Below are 13,617 nucleotides of genomic sequence, written 5' to 3'. Positions count from 1 at the left end.
GCTCGGCTAAATCCGTATTTCTCCCAGAGCTTCCTCGATGTGTCCGACTAACTCGCCGTCTCGTTCGCCGTGCCTCTGTCAGCCATCAATTAAACCCGTACTTAATCCTTCACCAAGGCCTTGGCTCGCTCTGGGAGGCAATACATCAAGACACAGTTCCCAAGGAATACAAACATCACTAATTATGATTCCAGATTGACTGTGTTATGGTTGGGCGGCTTCATCTGCCGCGGGAGAAGATATATTAAAGAGGAGCATTAATATGATACTTGGCTCTTGGAAAAGCCGTTTTCTGAAAAGATATGAAAAAAAATGGGACAATACACGAACAAGCCATTATGTTATAGCCACCTGATTATTCTTGATTATTCAGATACCGCCTCGTAAATTCTGCTATCGAATCTCGTACCCTTCACGTCTGAAGGTTAAATGACAGATGACGTGCCTTAGGTGGACAGCGGGAACGCGGCGTTCGCCAAAGAACGCGCTCGGGTGTTGGCCGCTGTTGTTCCGGTGGTCCCGATGTGTTCTGCCCACACTTCAAGTCTCCTCTTGTGAAAGGCGACGACTCATCTCTCGCTTTTTTTCTCTCTCGTTCTCTCTCGCTTTTTTTCTCCCTCGTTCTCGCCGTGATTCTTCTCCGCCGCAAGAAAAGATAATGGCTATTTTTTCGTAAAGCGCGGCTAGAGAAAGGGAGAAGCATTCATTGGGGCCTTTTAAAACAAAGCCGGCGATAAGAGCCCCCATCACATCGGGGGGGGCGGGGGGTGGGTGCCAATCGATGCCAAGTAATTACGGGCCGGGGGAACGCCGGGGCTTGTATTGTCGAGAAATTACACAAAGCAACATTGACGGACAGTGGTTCATTGTTCCGCACGACAGCAGATAAACCCAACTTCACACTGTGCTGGGCACCAGTTCTCCTCCTAAAAATGAAACGAATGGGGGGGGGGGGGGGAAACAGGAAGTGCGAGTCAGTGGGTGTGTAACAGACTCGCATCAAGGCACCTTCCAGTGGGTGTTTGCACCGTTTCACTCGGTGTTCAGGTGTGTTAGGCTGCACGAAAAGACGAGCTTATCAAAGCATTTCATCTCGTTTCAGGTCTCGTAATTCCCATTTTCAGATATTAGTAGTAAAACGATCTTACCCCGCCCGCCGATATTACCGCTTGTGTCAGGGAAGTGTGCTTGTTTCGGGATTGCATGACTTGTCGCAACTTTCACTGCACAGGAGAAGGGGCTTCTGAGGGGGGCCGAGTGGACTTTACTGTTTTCACACGATGGCTAAAACGCGTCTTTGAGGAGCGATGCATTGTAGTTTTTTGCTATAGAGCGCGTAGGCTTCATCATCAGGGTCTGGCTCTCGACCACACCGACGCTGGCTCGATTTCCCGGTTTCGGATCCGTCGGCGTGCTGTAAAGGTACCTCTCTCGCCGCGACCTGATGCAAAACCACGTTTTCTGGTCATTTAAAAAAGGCCCAGATAGAGAGCGGGGGGATTCCCCCCCTCCCGGTTCCACAAGCTTCTTATTTAGCCAATGAATACTATCTATTTATATCCTCAGAAAAATAGTCCACACACACACACACACACACACACAGACAGACACACAAAGCAGCACAGGCACTCTTTCTCTCCTCTGTGGAGAACACAGGATGGCTTTGTGTGGCCCCAAGGTTTTCCTCTCCTCCTTGCTGCGGGTTGCCAAAGTCCTGAGCTCATGAGCTTAGACCAAGTATAAAGACGCATTAACGGGCATGTGTACCTTCTCTCTCGGATTAGAATGACAACCATGGTGTCTTTGTTGGGCCGAAGGAAACTGGATTCATCCCTCTGTTTTGGTTAACACATTCTTTCCTTGGGCACAGTGTTCTTTCTATGTAAGTTAATAGCGTGAAGAAGAAGAAAAAAACCCCGTCGGGAGAAAGAGCTCCTTTCAGACTACTTGTGTCCTTCGGGAATATTTGAGATAATGAAACATAAGGCGTCACGCACACCAAGCGCGCTAACACAATTTCCTTAAAAGTGAAAAGCTGATGTGGCAGCAAAGCGTATTAATTCCTTCATACAGAACTGTAGAGGTCAGGTGTGCCGACCGAACAACCAGTGTGCCGTCCAGGCGTGCCGTAGGCTGCGAGATACCCGAGAGGGAAGGGGCGCACAAACACCCCCTCCGCCTTGTAAGGCCCCGTGATTCGGTTCTTCCCTGAATTCCTGTTTTTTTTCCCCATTTTGTGGTTTTCCCGATTTAACCGTATTCATTCGTGTTTTACCCATTTTGAGCGTAACGATGGTTGGTAATCAACTATGATGATAAAACCGTGTTATGGGGCACCCGCTGGCTCACCTAGTAGAGCGATGAGGCCGAGTCCTTACTGCAGCAGCCTGGGTTCGAATCCGGCCCGGGCCCTCTGCTGCATGTCATCCCCTCTCTCTTCCCTGTCTCTCTACTATCGCTATCAAAGGCGGAAAATGCTTAGCTTTTTTGACATTGTTGTCTATTGTGACGCCGGTTGCTCCGACATCTTTTTCTCTGTCCCATACAACAAACTCACTTGATGTATGCATGCAGTTAATATGGTCACAAATTTTGCAATAATCTCCCCCCCGATTCTCCAAATTTGGCACACTTCCGTGTTTACATCTGACATCCATTTCACTGTCTCCATTCCGTAAGTGCATCCGTGTTTTGGAAGTCACGGGGCCCTACCTTCGGACGCCTCGGGTAACCCTCACGCCACCCTTACCCCCGCCCGGCCTTCACCCTCGCTGTTTTCAGTGTCACACGTTGTTTTCTATTTTACTGCGGAGCCTCCGCTTACCTTGAAGACAAACATCTCCCTCCGCAGAATGGCCAGGGTGTTGAAGCCTCCGTCACAGATGTTGGGCTTTGTGTTGGGGTAGTGCGGCCTGTCGCCCGGCGGCAGCCTCGGGGGTCGCGTCTGCCGGTCTGGCTTGCGGGGGTCTGAGGGCGGGTGGGACCGGGGTGGCGGTGCTGTGGGCAGGGGCTTGGTGGGCTGTGGGATCTTGTCTGGGGGCCCTGGGGAAGGAGGAAGCAGATGGAGGATAAGGCCTTTTCATTACACATCAATGTACGATTTTAGCTGAAATAAAAATCACGGTCATCTATTTTGAAATATTCTGAGCTACTAAAAACAACGCTCATACTAAATGATAACATTAATGTGTACTAGCCAGTAGTTCATATTAGGTGTGTAACCGGTAAGTACACACAACACTTCGTCTTTGGCAATGAATGTAAATGGCCACATAATAAGACATACTATAATGTGATTTAGATGACTCATCTGAAACTACACGATGGCAGTGGAAAAAACTTCTTTATTAAAGCACAGCTCTCAGGTTAGTGTGTAGTCGCAGTGAAAAACGGGAGACTAATTCAACAAAGGTTATTTTCACGCACCCTTACAGGATTCAGCCACAAGCAAAAGGAACGGGATATCTAATGGAGCTGGGTGACAAACTACCTCTTATGCAATTTTGCAATTAAACCAAGAATCCTGCCATCATTTAGGATGGTACAAAAGCGAGGAAAGGCAGCATGTACCACTTTCGTTATTACAGGGCTAATTATAGCTAAGCGGCCTCCTGAGTTAGCACGTGGGTCATCAGAGAAATGTTCAGGCCAAATCTAAGTCGTTCGCCCATGAGTGTCACTATGACTGGAGAGGCAGAGAGGAGAGGGGGATATCTGTAAAAAGGAGAGGAGGGAAAAGAGAAAAACCAGAGGAAGAGTACCAAATAACAGGATGAGAAAGCGAAAGGCATGACTTTAACAGCCTAGTTAAGGTCCATAAAGCCTCCCACGGCCACCTGTGTTACAAATGGATGTGCTGGGGATTCTGTTAATGAGCTCTGAATAAGAGTCATTGCACAAAAAAAAAATTATAATAACAAGGACGCCTCTGTAATAACGAAATAGAAATGTTTAAAAAGAACTATTCGGCGATTGGAACAAAAAGGCTTTGCCACAGGTGTTTTACAACCCTGGATCACATTACGGGAAGGAAAACAAGACCGGAAGTGTGAAAACGTGAGAGAGATGGAACGAGAGAGAGAGAGAGAGGTGTGTAGTAACAATGTAACCGGTTATTTTGTTGCCCGGTGCGGGATTCGAACGGGGTGTACTGCACCACAAGGCGACGTCACTAACCGCTTGGCTAAAGGGTAAGAGTCCTTTAGCTAGGGGCTAACGTGTCTTATTAGTAGTTTGCAATGAAAATAATCATAATAATAATTTATTTATATAGCACTTTTCTGAAACAATGCCGCAAAGGCCTTCGCAAAAAATAAAACCAGACAACGCAAGAACGAGAGTAAGAGCAAAACCAGTAATTATCAAACATGTGTGAAAGCTTTCCTAAAAAGAAATGTGTGCGTAAAGAGCCTTGAAAGTGTTCAAACTGGAACCGAGGACGTGAGTCGCCACGTTCTGGCCGGGACCAAGTCCAGCAGGGCCGCAGAGCGGTTGACGCCGCCATGAAACACGTGACACGGCAAGGAGGCCCGTCATCGTGACGTCACGAATAAACGATTGCCGCCATTTTGATTACGGCCTAGGTAGAAGCTAAAATAGTTGACTCGCCGTTATTTTCGTTTAATTGATAGATGAGTAACGACGCTTTCGCGTATGACTGGTAAATTAATCAACGCACCGACACGATCAAATAAACACACGAGGGGAGAAGCAAATGAGCAAAGCAAGCGAACGGACGCAGGGTTTATTGGGGTTGTAAGTCGGCCAGTCCGCTTCACTGATGAGCTGAGTAAGAGTGGAGGGGACTGCCTTCACTTCACAGCCTTAAATCTCCGGGACGCTGCCCGCATCGGCGGAGCCACCGGAAGTTGGCTCCGGAGTTACCGGAAGACGGACCCACGACACAGCGTCACGTGCCAGGAGACGAGGAGCTGGGTTGGGGATCTGAAGACTCCCTCACGGGCTGGTACCGTGTTATTTACACAAGCTCGAAACGCCTGGCAAAGACAGCTTCCAGCGAGTGGGTGTCCTTAAGAATCCCCGCACAGTAAGTTCAGCTTGGCGGAGTCGTTACCGTAAATGTGGCGCTAGCGAGTGGCGAAGCTAACCGGCGGTGCTAGCTCTTCGTGTAGCTTATGCTAGCAGCTGCGCTAACAGTCGCCATCGTTCCAACGCTAGCGACCTGGCCTTTGACCCGTCGTTAACGTGACGCCGTAACGCTCTTGAAACCTTTTTAAAAAATGGTCTTTTGTCGTGTAAAAAGTTCCGAAAACGCTTCATTTTTCCATTGGGAATTGAAAAATATATAGGAAAGGCCGCATGAAGGCAACCGCACTGTATATGATATAACCCAGGATTATTTTGCTCCTTATTTGTTTAGCACTTTCCCTACCGTTGAGTGTCTGTTAAAGTTACACACACGCACACACACGCACACACACACATACACACACACACACATTGCTGGTTGTCCATCGTGCCCGCTGTTGACCATCTTCTTCTATTTGTGGGTCCTTTGAGGACTCAGATAGCAGAAGATACCTGCGCAGCAGAGATGGTTTTTAAAGTGGCATGGGGGGTGCACTTCTCCCAACGCCACATGACTTGATTGTAGAGGAGATGGTTCCGATGGCAAGGGGGATCCCTAGACGACCGGCACCTCCACACAACTGCAGGGGGCTGCTGGAAATCCAGTTTTTCAGAAACCGCCTCGAAGCGTGCCGCCACAGCTTGCTTTTCTGTTGGGGTAAGCTCCCTTAGCCTTATGTCTTCCCAGACTCACCCACAAGGCAGCGGGGCAGTGGTTAATAGGTGCCAGGGCGTGTCCACCAGGGTGGGCCTGCACACCATATCTCTGGGGCCCACTGCTGCTCCGAGATCCCCTGCCCAGTTAGCCTGGGGCCGCAAGACCCCAGTTACCACGTGTGGCCACGGGGAGGCCTGGCAGGAGTCTTGGTGAAGGAGAGGCTATGTACTGGCAAGGGAAGGCTTACACGCTAGCATGCTTCCCTATTTGCCACAAAGGCTAGCCAGCGGCAGCAAGCTAAGGGCAGGAAGGACACAGGCGGGTTGGAAGAACACATGCACCTTCCCTCCAACTACACACTGCTGCACTAGACGCATCACAACACCCTGTGTGTATGTACACACACACCACACATACACACACACACACACACACACACACACAATCCTTTTTAAATTGCAACTTGACTAAAAAAATCCAATTTATTTTGTATTTCCATCCATCCATTATCCGAACCGCTTATCCTGCTCTCAGGGCGGCGGGGATGCTGGAGCCTATCCCAGCAGTCAGTGGGCGGCAGGCGGGGGGGGGACACCCTGGGGGGGGGGGGCACCCTGGACAGGCCGACAGGTTTGTATTTGTTCATGAGAGTGTGAATGGTGGTTTTGTTTTAAATTAATACAGTCAACAGGTATATTGTTCTTGTTTCCACCTAAAAAGGTACATACTGAAGATTCAAGAGTCATTACACACACACACACACACACACACACACAGCTCCGCCATGTTGGAGGACAGCAAGACCTTAGCAACCACTGAAGTTCTCATTGTCGATCTGTGTTTACAAGAATGACATTTTAAGGGAAAATCGGACAAACGTAGGGAAATAACATATTGCAGTTGTGATCCACTCTTCGAAAAGCAGTTTGCAAAATAAATTGTACAACGTTCCGGCCTCGCGGCGCGAAGGATCACATTCGATTTGAGGATTTTCGGCTGTTAAGCCAATCTCATGCAATTCCGCGATGGCTTCGAATAAGATTGATGTACAAGTTTTAGATGGGAAAACCAAGGAGAGATATGGAAAAACTCGCACTTATCGATATGTTAGACCGATGTGTTAACAAATTTACAAAGCAAAATCAGTCTCTCTCGTACTGAATATATTCAAACCATGTCATTTTAAGGTTTAGCTTATAACTGCTGCTGATGATTGACATGCAATTGAATAATGTCTAATAAAATGTAAATGTTAAATTTATTTTCAATGCTTTTGTTTCTTAAAAAGTATATTATAACAGTTTTATACAATGAGTAATACATAACTTGAAAGTTGTATCAGTCTGAAGGAACTACTGAGTCACACACATTTGTCAATGCACAAGGAACCAAGGCAGTTTTCTCCACAGTTGTCATACCAGCACTATCCTTATTACTGAGGTAGTCTGTTGGTAAAGTTCCTTGTAAAATTGTAAATTTTCTCCATACTAGGCCAATGACACGCTCCACATGGATGCAGACAGATACTAATTTTCTTGTTGCCTAAATTTCTAAAGGACCAAGCTGCTTTTTCCCTTTTGTAAAAGCAGGTATCGTAACTTCTGCATGACACTAATTTTTCATCGGTATGATCTTCCCAACTTATCGTTGATATCAATTGTTTTCTTCTCTCCTCTGACAACCTTCGAGTTTCTTCTCCTTGATGGCTGATTATCTTCGGAAAGCAAAAATAGGACTTGCTCTGCTCTCGGTCAGCTCGAGTGGAACAACCAAAAACAGCGCAGAAATTAACCATTGTGAAATGTCGAACCACGATAGCGATTCTGTATGACTCAAACCTTGAAACAAATTCTGTCCACTCTGGCTGTTTTGAAAACGTTGAGCATCGCGCAGTGAGAGCAACGAGGTAGCCTATGGATTGGAGCCGTTGTCCTCCAACATGGAGGATGTGTTAACGCCACGTGATATGTGACGTAATATGAGAATAACCCATATTCACACATATATTCACACATTCGTCTGCAGAAAGAAGACAGCTAGCTCTACAGCCTGACACTGAAGAGTTGTTTCGATGTGATCCTCCTCATCCAGCCCATTCACATATAGAATTAATTTGGACATTTTCACATTTTCATCCTCTAATTCTCTGTGTAATTTCTCCTGTCTGGGCAAACAGCTCCTGCTGGTAAAAATCAAAGACGTCCGAACACAGTTTAACATATTTAAATTCATCACCTCCCTTCCACTTCCTCTCTCTCTCTCTGTGCTCCTTCACTTAATCTCATCTCTTTAAATTCGACCTCACCTGTCCTTCTGCCTGCATAAACTCATTTATCTAAATCTACCACACCTTCTGATTCATCTTAACTGGCCACCTCCCGTCTTTTATGCGTATGAAGGTTCAGCATCTCTCCGGCAGTCGGAGGGGAAGTTTGGCAGAGAAAGGGAGTTGGCGTCAGCTGTCCCTCCTTGACCTTTGACCTGACAGACGGGGTGATGGGAAGAAATATAAGGGGAATGAAACATGATGGCGATTTGATCGCCCGCCCAGGTCTGTCACTCCCAAAGGGAGATGTCTTGACCACTGTAGCAGATGGCACCTGCTTACCTTCACCTGTGTGTGTGTGTGTGTGTGTGTGTGTGTGTGTGTGTGTGTGTGTGCGTGCGCACTGGCAGCTGGTTCAGCTTCTGGGACGGCTATGTCATGTCTCACCAAATCACAAACTATCTGACCAAGAAAATGTCATTCCTAAATTTGCCATGAAATTGAAGTTGAGACAAATACGAGCATAACCAATGCTACTTAAACAGTCAAGCAACACTCTGCCAAATCAGGAGCCAACCTACATTTTAGTTTCATCCTTTTCCCATGGACTTTGCCGCTCTTTAAACTCTACTGTGCAATATTTATGCCATGCGAGGAGCAAACAGTAATAAAAACACAACTCATTTGGGTTCTGATGCTTCAGAAAATAAACAGTGAATCCTACCAGTTTTTGGACGAGCAAACAAATCTGCTGTACTTGTCAAACTCTGATCAGTGGCCAAGGTTTTAGCACTTATGTGATGAAAGTAAAAGAGCCAGAAGGGGCCTTACCGTAAATCTTCTGTATGCCCAGCAGGTCATCAAGAGGCAGCCTGAAGTTGTCTGTGTCCATGTACTGATAGAAAGGAGCCATGATGGCTGTCGGGTCGTTGGAGTGCTCTAGACCCAGCGCGTGGCCAAGCTCGTGGACCGCCACCAGGAACAAATCATTACCTGCAAGCAAGAACAGAGAGGGGTGAGTGGAGAAAAGCTGAGACAGTAAGTGAGAGAGAGAGAGTTGTCGTTTTTATGCTCAACAGTGTATATGAATGTTTTAGATGGTTACTGCTTGGCCGTGTAAGTTTTAGTGTAGTGTGTGCATGCATGCATGTGCATGTGTGTGTGCATGAGAGCGGGTAATCCCCTAGCGACACTTAATGAGTGGCTTGTCTTGCATGACCATAGCCTTTGATGGAACTCATTTTCAACGTGCACAACTACTGTAGATGCGAACATAAACACACAGACATCCACACATAAACATATATACACAGACATACGCCCACACAGGCACACACAGAAAGCAGTGCTCTGTAATCAGTCCTCAGCGGTGGTAAGCCGATGATTGTACAGCACACTGGATTGACCTTTTGACTGAGAAACCCTCTGTGGCAGATGTGCCATAACCAAACCGTTTCCAAACTGAATCCCGACCGTGCTCCACTCTCCAAACTCAAAGCCGCTACTCCCAGCCAGGTCCCGACCAAACGTCAGTCCGTGTCGACTGAAACTTTCACGAAGCCGAAAACAAAATATCCTGACCTCCAACTCCCTCGGTGCAACCAAACCTGTTGTTTGTTTCCACGTGTCTTCCTGAGATACCGGCCCCATGCACACCAACAGGAATACAATCCGACCTCGGGAAGCCCAGAATAACAGCATCACTTAAACTGAAGAGGACCATATTTATTCAGCACCCCGTGATTCCTTTATCTCTCTCTCTCTCTCTCTCTCTCTCTCTGTTTCTCTTTCCATTGTGTCTTCACATATCATCTGTCTTCGCTCTTTCTCTGCGTCGCCACACTGAAAGACTGGACAGAACTGGAAAGAAAAGAGCATTACTTATTCATCACGGTTCCTATTAAATTGACGGCCTCATCTGTGGCAAATCTGACACATGAATAACGCATGAGAAGATGAAAAAGGTATTGGCAGACGCCCGACTCAAGACGCCTGGTAACAGGTGCAGTAGGCTTGCCAAAAACAAAAAGAAATAATTTACGCCTGTGAATGCCATGAGACACTGTGCAGCATGTATTTTGAGTCCTCCACTGCATGGGTGTAAAAGGATTTCGCAGGTAGCATGTTGTCCCCAGTTACAATATAAAAACTATAAAACGCACTCCATTTCAGAAGCCTCTCTCCTGGTGAAAATAGATGACTTGTAAAAGCCAGAGAGAAACACAAGAAATTGAGGGGAAATGTAGTCAAGGTCATAACACCCAACAAGTGGCTGGAGAAACAGATTATTGAGAGTAAAGTGAGAGAAAGAGATGGAGTAGAAGGAGAGATGGCTCCTGTGATTTAAGAATCACTTATGGGAGAAAATGGGGGCAGGCTGCTTTACAAATGAAAAGCCAACTCCAGTCCATTTCCCCCGATGCTATCAGGAGAGGACTGAGGACAGATCAGGAGGAGGAGGAGGAGACAGCAGGACATGCACAGAATCCTCCAACGCCCTAGCTTCTCCTCCACCACCTCCTCCTGTGACCACGACTGTTACCACATGGACACACACACTGTAAGTCAAACAGAATCTCTTTCTCTCTATGTCTCTCTGTCTCTCTCTGTGTCTCTCTCTCTATGTCTCTCTCTCTATGTCTCTCTCTTTGTCTGTCTTTCTGTATGTCTCTGTCTTTCTGTCTGTCTCTGTCTCTCGCTGTTTTTCTCCCTCTGTATGTCTCTGTCTTTCTCTCTCTGTATGTCTCTCTGTCTCTACGTCTCTCTCTATGTCTCTCTCTCTGTATGTCTCTCCCTCTGTCTTGCTCTCTTTCTCTGCCTGTCTCTCTTCAGTACTCTGTCTCTCTTTCTACACTTCTATCACTGTCTATCTGTCTCTTGATTCAAGTCAAAGTTGCTATATTGGCATGAAGCACAACAGCTTAGTAAATATTGCCAAAGCATTTATTCAACAATACATCACAGATATAACGTAGTAATAGTGATCACAACAGTAATAGTAATTCTGTCTCTCTGTCTCTCTCCCTCTCTTTCTCTCCATCTTGAGTGTGGCCTACTGACTAGCGGGGCCATTTGAGGATACTGTCGTCATGTTGTTTTGGTTGCGTAATATTGTACATTGAAGCTGGGGTGGCCCCACGGCCCAAAGGCCAGAGATGAAACCAAACTGTAGTCTGCCAAGCATAGAGGGAGAGATGGCAGAGGAGCTTAAAAGACTTGGAGGAAAAAGACAAAGTAGAATGTCGAGGACACGGCATTACAGAGAGGAGAAGAAGCAAGAGGCAAGATGGAGGGAGGTGAAAAGGTTGAGGACGGGAGAAGATGGATGGGTGAAACTAGGAAATAAGCGTGTCAAACTGAGGCGAGCAGATACTAGCAATGAAAGCTGCACCAGGAAAATTGTCAAGAGAAAAACAAGCGGAGGAGGAAGAGGAGTAATGTTCCTGCTGTGTCAGATGGCAGATTAAAACAAAGTCACAGAAGAGTGAAATGATGAATCTCACAACCTTCATCTCTGACCTGCTGGCTTCATCTCAGTCTCAAACAAAGACAACAGGTTATGTGAAGGCACATTTCAGCACTGGAAGACTGGAGGGCTTTGCTGTTGTTTTTTCTAGTCTTCCTCTTAAATAGGTTTTTTGTTTTGGATTTTCTCTCTGTGCGAGGTTGAACTTCATACTGAGGAGTGAATGGTCAACGTGCTGCATAGCTCACAAGCTGGACTCAAACCCACAAAGTTTACAGATCGATGCTTTTGTCACAACTGTCCATTGAGGAATGAGATATTGTTTAAAATAATATCCTTTTGCTCTTTTTGAACCGACAAATTAATCACCAGTGACACAGTGTCGAGAGCAGTGCAGCTAAAAGCTAAATAGACCTTGAGATTATGCAGTAATAACCTGGGTCACCCTCACAGGAAACCGTTTAATGTGATTGATGGATGCATCTCAATTTTTCAGTCTGCTGCTAAAATGTACTGTTTGTCAATCTACCGTGTCTTCAGTGTTGAAAATAAGCCCACCAAGCTAGCGTGTTGAGCATCCTTGCACTGTAAGTTACAGGGCTTTATAAAAAAGATGTGCTTCATCTAAATGAGAGGATGTCCATCTAGTCAAATTGAGTTCAGTCCAGTCAATTGTCCAGTCAACACAAACAGTGTCACAGATGTGAATCACAACTGTTGTGTGACTTAAGTGTGAACAGAACGATACGGGATCATTGTCTTAAGTTTGTAATTGGAAGTAGGTCTAGTATTGACTGCACATTTTCAGTTGAGTAGCTGTCGTTACATATTATTTACATCATATCCTGACATTGCAAAATTGATGCTTTTGCAGTGGTTCAATAGCACTAAAGTTAGCTCGACTGAATCATGTTTATAACGAACCACCAACCCAGAAAAGCAAACTGACACATCAGAAATACTTGAAAACTTTTATCAAAAGATTGATTTGTTTGAGCAGGTTAAAGGTGATAGAGAACGTCTTACTTACATCTCTGTCGATGGTGTTTCTGTGAACTCCTACTTCAAATGAAACCACATGGGCAATATCAAGTGACAGAATACAAAGGGGAGGCCAAGGGAGAATAATAGTTGTGGTGGGGGGGGGGGCAGAAAAAGTATATTGTGGCAACTTTCTAACCAATGAGGATTATGATTTAAATTAAAAAAGAAACACATGATCTTTAATGTCTTACAGTAGAGTATATTTTTATATTTATGAGGGGTCGCAGTCGCCCTTCTGAATCTACTCTGATGGTACAGCTATCATGAGAAATTGCATACGAGCAAACTATTTGGTACACCAAAATACTGTGTGAGTGTTTTTAGTATGTCCGAAACCATAGTATGCATCAAGTAGCACGTGACTCTGGACAATACACTGGAATAAATATCCCACAATGCATTGCGATGCTTCAAGACAACGACAGTGTGGCGAAGGGCGATACAAAACCCAGCCAACAGAATGGTGGAACAGTTTAAATGTTAGAATTAGTTTTCTCTATGTTAAGCAGAAAGTGATTAAACTCATCATTCATTTTAAAATGTGGGTCACCACATCAGTAGACATGTGCACAGCATGTCGCCATTAACCCACAAAGAGCTGAACATAAGTGGCGCAGCTCTATGACGAAGTAGTATGTCACTTGTACGTTTTACTCATACACTAATATTATGCTAGAAGATTTTCACAGATGTAGTAAGCAGTGTGTGATTTTGGATGCGACCCTAAGAGTCGGTTTGTGAGTGAGTGAGTAAGAAGCCAGGTTCATGAGGCGCTTCACGTCGAATAATCACAATTGTCTCCATCCTTGATGTTCACTGAAGTGCTATGGAGTTTTAAAAATACACAAACTCAACACTTGGTGATTGCACTAATCAGCGCACCATCAACCAGAAAAATGGAAACTAATCGGTGAAATGCGTCAGTATCTCATTTGCTGCTAATGAAAACACAGACACTCCTGGGCCTCTACGGTTAATGAATAGACGCCACTGTTCTACAGGACCTGTGTGCCGAGCCGTTAAGTAGCACTTATTCACAGCAGAAAATGAAGAGAATTTGAGTGCTGTGCGCTTTTTTAATTTTTTTTTCTTTTT

General features: G+C 45.7%; 1 protein-coding gene across 1 annotated transcript in view; it reads right to left on the bottom strand.

Annotated features, from left to right (window-relative positions):
• Positions 1-13,617, bottom strand: part of LOC130129692 (matrix metalloproteinase-16-like) — a 101,889-nt gene that overhangs the window by 24,128 nt on the left and 64,144 nt on the right. Inside the window, exons 5-6 of the mRNA XM_056299278.1 lie at positions 8,844-9,005; positions 2,825-3,042 (exon numbers count right to left, since the gene is read on the bottom strand). Of these exons, the coding sequence (XP_056155253.1) occupies positions 2,825-3,042; positions 8,844-9,005 (380 nt within the window). The remainder of the gene's footprint in view (positions 1-2,824; positions 3,043-8,843; positions 9,006-13,617) is intronic.

The sequence above is a fragment of the Lampris incognitus genome, chromosome 19 (genome assembly GCF_029633865.1).
Source record: "Lampris incognitus isolate fLamInc1 chromosome 19, fLamInc1.hap2, whole genome shotgun sequence".
NCBI classification, from domain to species: Eukaryota; Metazoa; Chordata; class Actinopteri; order Lampriformes; family Lampridae; genus Lampris; species Lampris incognitus.
The sequence above is the reverse complement of the archived record's forward strand: the minus strand, read 5'-3'. Positions and strand labels throughout refer to the sequence as shown.